Source organism: Galeopterus variegatus, unplaced genomic scaffold (assembly GCF_000696425.1).
Source record: "Galeopterus variegatus unplaced genomic scaffold, G_variegatus-3.0.2 Scaffold1010, whole genome shotgun sequence".
Classification (NCBI taxonomy): domain Eukaryota; kingdom Metazoa; phylum Chordata; class Mammalia; order Dermoptera; family Cynocephalidae; genus Galeopterus; species Galeopterus variegatus.
The window spans coordinates 137,689-145,828 of record NW_007727121.1 but is presented as its reverse complement, the minus strand read 5'-3'; the positions used below and the strand labels follow the sequence as shown (position 1 = coordinate 145,828).

Here is an 8,140-nt window from a genome sequence, read left to right as displayed (position 1 = left end):
GGAGGCGCTGCTGGGCGGCGGCGAGCAGGCCTACCGTGAGCGGGTCGACAAGGAGCGGCTGCGCGACTTCCTCTCCAGCCAGGAGCGCCAGGCTCTCCGCGCCGCCTGGAGCCCCTTCGAGGACGCCCCCGCCGCCGCCCGGGGCAAGAGCAAGGTCAAGGCCAAGGCGCCGGCGCAGGCCAAGGCCGAGCCCGAAGGGTCCCTGGCCTACTGGCCCGACCGCTCCGACACCGAGGTGCCCCCGCTGGACTTGGGCTGGACAGACACTGGCTTCTACCGCGGTGTGAGCCGCGTCACCCTCTTCACCCACCCCCCCAAAGAGGAGAAGGCGCCACACCTCAAGCAGGTGGTCAGGCAGATGATCCAACAGGCCCAGAAGGTAGGCCCCGTCCTCGCCCCCCAACCCCTGGGGAACCCACCCTGGGGGACCCCACCCCCAACGCCTTGGCCCAGGCCTCACCTCCAAGGTAGGGCCTGGGGCAGGCCATCCAGGCCACCGTCTGGAAAATGAGCCCCAACCCGCCCTGACCTCGAGGGGCAGTGGTGAGGCCTCTAGAGAGGATGGGGGTAAAGTGTTTGGCAAATTACAAGATGCTGGACAGATGCTAGTCATCGTTCTTACAGTGTCCAGAGGCCCTGGCTTTCTCTGTCCTGTGCTTCTATTTCCCTGTCCTGTCCCTGTCCCTAGGGAAGAGTGGGGGCTGTGAGGCCCTGTGGTAAAATGGGCCACTCAAAGGTCTTGATAGTAACCTATGTGCGGCCCAGAGATTTACAAAACATATCCCTGGCCATTTTCTCATTTGGTCTTCAAAACAAGCCCGGAAACTGGGGGGTAGTGACCTACCACCCCAAAGTCAAAGCTGGTCTGGCCACCTCACATTCACACCCCTCCTGAGCCCAGGACTAGAGCTCAGGCAGCCTGAAATGAGTGAGGGGGTGTATTTGGAATACGTACTGTGTGCCTGGCACTGTACTGGGCACTTTGACAAGGCGGGTTACTGGACTCAGCAGCTCTGGAAAAAAAAAAACTACTTAGCATGTCTTCTCTGTTTGGGAATTGAAGGGAAGGGCTGTTTCCAGGGTGGCTGGATAGAATACTGGTGGGGCCAGTAGGTTGTGGAGCAGGGGGAGGACTTTAATCTTTACTCCCTGCCTTTGGATAGGAGTACCTGGGTAGAATTTCCAGATCCAATATAGTATGCCCCGTTAAATTTGAACTTCAAATAAACAAATAACTTTAATATTAGTTTATCCTCAATATTGCATGAGACATACTCATACTGAGAAGCTATTCATTGTTTATCTGAAATTCAAATTTAATGGAGCTTCCTGTATTTTTATTTGCTAAATCCGGATCCCATACACTGAGATTTAAGAAACACCAGCAGCCTTTGTTGCCCAATTTGGAATATACAACAGGAGTAGCTTGGGTTCACCATTCAAATTCAACTCAACAAGTGAGGTTGGAGTCCTGTTTTCCCTGGAGGCTGAACAAGCCTGAGAAGGAGGATTAAGCTAGAAAGACCAGTGGTGGGGCTTCTCTTCCTGGAAAGGGTGATCTAGGTAGTTGGCAAGATTGGCTGCCAGAAGTAAGGGTTAACTTTTCACTGTCCGTATTTCTACCCCCTACCCTCTCCCCTACCCCCGAGTAATTCCTCCTGGTGTGACTGAGCTTTCTTTGTATATTGCATTCTGCAGAGAAAAAGGCGAGATTGAACACAGAGGAGGGGAGAGGGAAGTGGGTGGCAACATTGGGCAGCAGGCTGCAGCTGGGTTCAGGGGTCAGGTCTCATGATGAAATACTAACAGAGCCTCAATTTATTTAGTACTTAAGATGTGCCAGCCACTGTGCTAATGACCTACCTGCATTTTCTCATTTGCTTTTCACAACAACTGGGTGAGATAGGTATTTTCCTGATTTTTGGAGAAAAAAAATCTGGATTCAGAACAGTTAACTTTCTTGCCTAAGGTGACATAGCTAATGTGGCTAAGCCAGGATCCAAACACCAAAGCCCTTGCTCTTAACCGCTGTTCTACCCTACCCCACTGAAGCTATGGTGCAGTAGGATTAAGCAAGGAGTTTGAATGGAGCTAGCCTGGTCACAGCCAGGAGTATGAGTTGTGAACCCTTGTTACAAGAAGGGAGAGACAGGGCCCCTGGCCACTGGGGCTTCTAGAGCCATGTGAGATGACAGGACTCTCCTGCATAGTAGGATGTTCTTAACTCTTTAAATGTTTAACAACAGAAACTTGAACAATTGTGAACCAATTCAATATGTATAGATTTAACCAGTAGTTATTTCCTGAGTGCTTACTGTGTGCCAGCACTAGTCATAAGAAAGATACAAGCTGCAGCCTTTGCCCTCCAAGAGTTTACTCAAATGCTGGGGCTCTGCTGGAAGGAAAAGTTTTAAAGGCTGGTTGTGCTTAATTTGAGAAGGCTTCTTGAGGGAGGTGAGTTGCTGAGTTGGAAGGGGAGAGAGAAGTAACTGAACAGGTAGTTTCTCAGGAAGAGATCCTGGAGCAGTAGAGAGAGATTTTTGCTCCAAAAAAGCAAGGAGGTTTGATTGGCAGGAGAAAAGAGTTGTCACGGTGGAAGCTGAGTACTGTGTGGGACCTGGTGTGGGGGTCCTAAAAATGGATCCAGGGTGGGTGACCACCCCACATGAAGGCAGCAGCTTCTGACCCTGGCTATGACCACTCAACTTCCAGGATCTCTGGATCACCACCCTTAATCACTGTCCCTCATGTCTGTACAGCACCTTCTTCTTAAAGACCCTGTGAAGTAGAGGTTGACCCTGCTTCTCAGGAAACTGAGGCACAGAGAAGGAAAAAGTCTTGCCCAAAGATCATGTAGCTGGTTATAGAAAGACCCGGATCTCTAGCTTCTGCCCTGAAGGCTACACCTTCTGGTACAGGGCACTGCCTGTTTCCCCACCCCCACCCCAGCTTGTCCAACTAGCAAACAACCTTCCATGGCCATTAAATTAAATCCTTCCTCCTTCCTTTTCACCCCAAGGGAGGGAGTTTCCTTTGTTTCTAGTAAGAGTCTGGCTGCTGTGAGGACACTAGGGCAAGCCATGAGAAGGTTTATGTGTAGAGATGTGGGTAACCTATGGAGGTGAGGCACAGGACATACATACATACAACTTTTTGCATTTTTTTTTTTTTTTTGCAGTTTTGTATTTTATTTCATTTAATCCTGAGAGTAACCTTGTGGGGTGCTATTTGTTTTTGTTCCTGAATGACAAACAGGAAGCTAAGGCTCAGAGGGACCTGCTGTGACTTGTCACTAGTCACAGACCAGTGAGGGATGTCATACCCAGTCCTCAGGGATATGGAGAAAGGAACCTAATTAGGGGATACTTTGAAAATGTGATTGGGGAGGAGGGGTAGGGGGTGGTGGCCAGTGAGGAAACAGCCCAGCTGGTGTAGAGGTAGGGCCATGTGGAATGGGAGAAAGGCCTTTGAGGAGTTCAGTCTAAACTGTCAGCTTTCTGGGCCTCTGCAAATAGCAGAAAGCCTTTCCCAAGCTTTGCTGGGTAACCAGCATTCAAACATTTGGCTGTGTTTACTTGTGGGGTGGAGTGTTTTTCTGCTGCTTTTTGTCCCGCGAGTGATCTATGTATTTTAGTGTTAAACTACAGGTGAAGAGGGTGCCTTTAGGTACCCAGAAATGATTGCCTGGCCTGTGCCATACTAGCAAAGATGACCAGGGGAAGTTGCCGATGCTTGGGCTGCTTGGCTCATTGTAACTGCCAGGGAGTAGACTTACAGCAAGCCTGTGTGTGAACTAGGAAGCTCTTGTTTTTTATATGCAAAGCCAGAGTAAGAAGACCCAACAACTGCAATCTGGATGGGCTGGCAACTAGGAAGGATTGTGCATCCTTTTGGTCACTGGACAAACGTTTGGAGGTCTACTGCATGCTAAGCTTACTTTAATAAAAAACAGACTTATAAAACACACCTCCGTTCTTAAACAGCCTAATAGTCTGCTAATTCATCACTGTAATAGGGAATGATGAATGCTTGACAGAGGGTGTGTGGGGGGGGGGGCATTAGCCCAGCCCCTAAACCGGGTTAGGGAAGGCCCTTTGATGCCGAAGACCTGTTTAAAGACCTGTCTGAACACGGCAGGAAGATGAGATGGCACCAAGCTGTTCACCCGTCCTTGTGCCAGCAACATCCGTTTTTGAGGCTGCTCGGTGGGTGTAGAGAATATTGCCTCATGCTTCAGAAACAGAGGAAAACTTTCCAGCCCCCAGCCTCAAAGATTGACACTCAACCTCTGCCTTCCTGGACCCCACACCCATTTCTACCAGCTACCCAGCTCTTAGTGTCCCATAAATTGCCCAGTGTCCTTGGATCCTCAACAACTGTGTAAGGCAGGGTTTTGTCTTCATTTCACAGAGGAGCCCTCTGAGATCCAAAGGGCGAGATGATTTGTTTTTAGACCAAGGACAAGGAGATTAGCCAGCATCCCCAGGTCCTGGATCAGGATTATCAATGACGCCACAAAGATTATAAACAACCCAGGAGAGGGAGGCTGCTGGAAGGGGTAGCCATTGTTAACCAGGAGCTGCTCCTTTTTAAGCCTGTTGTGGTTAGTGGAATAGGCCTGCCTGGTTGATTGGAGAAAGAGGGAGGCAGGTAACCAGGCTGGTCCCTACACCATCTCTGCCTGTTGATGGGTTTGTCCCCTTTCCTTCAAGGTCTGGCTGAGAAGCCACCTCTTCCTTGGCATTTTATCAAATTTTCAATCCAAAGGTTCCACACAGCTTGCTTTGGGAGAGAGAGCTCATTTTCTCCTCCTGGATTGGGAGCTTTGGAAGAGCAGAGACTCTGTCTTATGCCTCTCAGTCCCCTTTCTGGAGCCCCAAGAGTGTCCCAACCGTCACAGGTGGTTCATGATCTGTTTAAAGAATTGAAAACTGTTTTCTATTGGCCACCTATCCCTCCAGGGAAGCAAGTATCTGGAGATGTCCCTGTTGAATTGCATGTTACCCAGGGGGCTCCTTTAATCCCCCATTGCAACAAGCTGTCTGGCTGCAGAGAGAAGAATACTCTAAATTGGAGGGTTGGGGCCTAGAGAAAGGGGTGAGTCAGAGGGATTTGAGGAAAGGCTGCAGAGCAGGAGGTGTGGTTGGCCGAGGTTAACAGCCTTGGTTAGTGGTCTGGGCAGCTGATGGGAAGGTGTGGTGGACAGCTGGGATGCAGATGCCTGGGGGTGCAGTAAAGTCTTGTAGTCACCAGCTCACCTCACCGTGAGGCTCGGCTTTGCAGATGGCAGCCTTTGCCCCGAGGAGAACCAGTGTCTTTCCCCACTAACCCCAATCAACAGTTCCCTCATTCAGCGACAGCCAGCAAATTGTTCCAAGCACCTTCTCTGTGCCAGGTACGGTGCTGGGCATTGAGATACAGAGATGAAGCAGATGCCAAAAACAAACAGTTCACACATATAGTCTTTTTTAGGTGTTCCTGGTTTGTGAATTCTCAAAGTCAGACAACACATTCATTAGCCACCTTACCACCTCGTTCGAGAGCTGGTGCCAATTCTTAACTTGCTCTTAATACCTTCCTCCCTCTCTCCTTTCCTCATTCTTCTCCCCTTCCATCTCAGAGGAACAGTTGACTTTATCTTGGAGTTTATGAGCTGCCTTTTAGAAGCCTGGTGCACAGAGAAAGAGGAGGCCTCTCAGTGCAGCCCAAGAATCCACAGGCCACACACATTGTCCCCTCTCCTAAACCTTCTACCCTTCCACCAGTGACTGTTCCACATGAGCTTTGTTTCAGAGGCACTGGGTAGTTCCAGAATCCTTGTCACATTAAGGCTGGTAGCAAATGGCACAGCTGCAGTTCCAGTGAATAAGCACCTCACAGACCTTCCCAGATCTTGCCCCAGCCTGTCCAGGCATCCCTGGCAAACCCTGGGCACTGTGGCTATTGGGTTCTGAGTCTCCCTTTTATGCTCAGTGACTGAGCCCAGGAGCTGGAATTCCTGAGCAATGGAGACCCAGCTTTATGTCAAGGACAGAAGATAGACTCTGGAGTTGAAAGGTCTTGGTTTCTGTCCTGAACTGGCCGTGTGCAAGGTGTGTTCCTTTGGGCAAATCACCTCCCTCTCTGAGACTCCTGACCAATAAACTGGGGAAGATAAAATCTAGGTTTCTGGACGGTTTTAAAAGTAAGAGAGAAACCGTGCATGAAAGCTGAGGATACTAGGAAGTACTGTATAAATGTTAATTGTCCTGGAAAGTAACGTCTGCCTTCTCTTTTTGCAGAGCAGAGGAGGGGATTGTGGCTGAATTTCCTCCCAGGAGGTTAGGGTGCGACACCCAGGGGATTAGAGTTAGGATAGTTGGGAGTTACGTCTCATTGTTGGGGCTGGAGGCCTTGTGCAGGCGCGTTTTCTGTTTCCTCCTCTGCTCCTGTCCTTGCATTTATCTGTTGCCCTGGATTTGGTGACTCCGGCTGGTGAGGGCAGCTGTCTGTGGGAGGCCATGGCAACGAATGCTCAGTCCAGGTTCTTCTCCAGGATCTGCCATGCACAGACAGGGATAAGACAGGAAGGTGCAGAGGCTTCCCTTTTCCTCAGCCAGGGAGCCCCCTAGGATGTTCCCGCATGCAGTCATCCAGAAGGGCCTAACTGGCTGCACAGGCCCAGCCCAAAGAGCCCCAGGACAGTCTGGAAAGCCTCCCCAAGTTCTTTCCTTCTAGAGACCCAAAGATTTCATTGGGAGAAGAGGCCCCACTAGACTGGGAGTGGTGGGATGGTGCTGAGCATTAACCAAGGAGTAACCATGGCCTTGGGCTGTGTTTCCCTCTTTGGAGAAGAGGGAGGGCAGGGTTGACTCGTCTGAAATCTGACACATTGGGTCCCTGAAACTCTTAGGATGGGTATTTCCCAAGAGAGTTCAACAGTAGAAGGTGGGGCCTCAGTAAACTTCTTCATGACCTCTCAGTTTCATGGCAGCAAAGCCAGGTTTTTTGGGCAGAGGTCTCAGAAGGCCCAGACCACTGCCAGGGGAGGGAGGCCATGGCTGGAACCAGGGCCTGAGAGTCCTCACTCTTGTTCTGGCAATTGCTTTCCTTGCTCACCAGGTGACCTTGGGCAAATCATTTGACTTTGGGCCTTCATTTATGCATCTGTAAAATGGGGATAATCCTTGCCTTCTTGCTTACTTTCACAAGATTTTTCTGAGAATCTAATGCAAGACTATGAGAAAGCACTTTGAAAAAGGTGAGTGATGTATGCAGATAAAAGGGATTTCTCTTAAAAATGGCTAACATTGATGAGAGAGGAGATAGGTGCCGTGTGTGTTATTTTCTTTAATTAATTCAGTCCTCAGCACCATTTCCCTGAGGCTCGGGAAAAGCATAAGTTCCTAGAACTCATAAGAAGCTAGCTGGGATTCCACCCAGGTCTGAGTCCAAGGTTGTGTCTTTCTGCTACAAATGCAGGTTACCCTTGGGGTTTGCCCTCTGGGGCCATATCTTCCTTCTAAAATTTCCAGAAACATTCAAAGTGTATACGTCACCAGCCAAGCTGCGGGAGGCTCGCAGACTAGTTCAGGAGACAGACCGGTATACAACTGCTTCTGCTGAGATCGAGCTGTGCTGAGTGGGGGACAGGAGGATTCTTTCTGTTGGGTGACATTAGTGTAGGTGACACAGGGAAGTTGGATGTAGGTAGCTAATGGCCCCTTGGGACTTGCCTGTCCCAGATAGGCTGAGACCTTGAGGGGATTCCCAGCCTAGCAACTCCCAGTCCCTCCAGTTCTTACCCCCTGAGATGCTGCCTCACCTTGGCTGGTGGCCAGGTCCGCCTCCCTTTTCTTACAAGGCACAAAGCAGAGCCTGTTCTGGGATAAGCTTCCAATCTGAGCTGGGGTGGTGGTGGTGCAAGGAGCCAGGCAGAGAGCAAACCAGCCCAGGGCTGGGTCCTGGCTGACTGCCTGCCTCTGCTCCTGGCGCTGTCCTGAGCCTCCCCAGACTGAGCCACCCTAGGGATCCCTGCCCTTCCCGCAGCCCACCACACCTCAGCACTCCAGGTGCCATGACCAGTCAGCCCAGGCTGGAGCTGCTGCCTTCTCCTGTTTTCCTTTCTTTGAAATCCATGGTCTGTGGACTTGCTAATGAT

The 8,140-nt window shown here is 50.4% G+C and overlaps 1 protein-coding gene across 1 annotated transcript in view; it reads left to right on the top strand.

Annotated features, from left to right (window-relative positions):
- The first annotated feature begins 6 nt into the window (after positions 1-6).
- Positions 7-8,140, top strand: part of LOC103591683 (protein FAM83F-like) — a 30,499-nt gene continuing 22,365 nt past the window's right edge. The window contains exon 1 of the mRNA XM_008574178.1: positions 7-379. Coding sequence (XP_008572400.1) covers positions 359-379 — 21 coding nt within the window. The 5' untranslated portion in view covers positions 7-358. The remainder of the gene's footprint in view (positions 380-8,140) is intronic.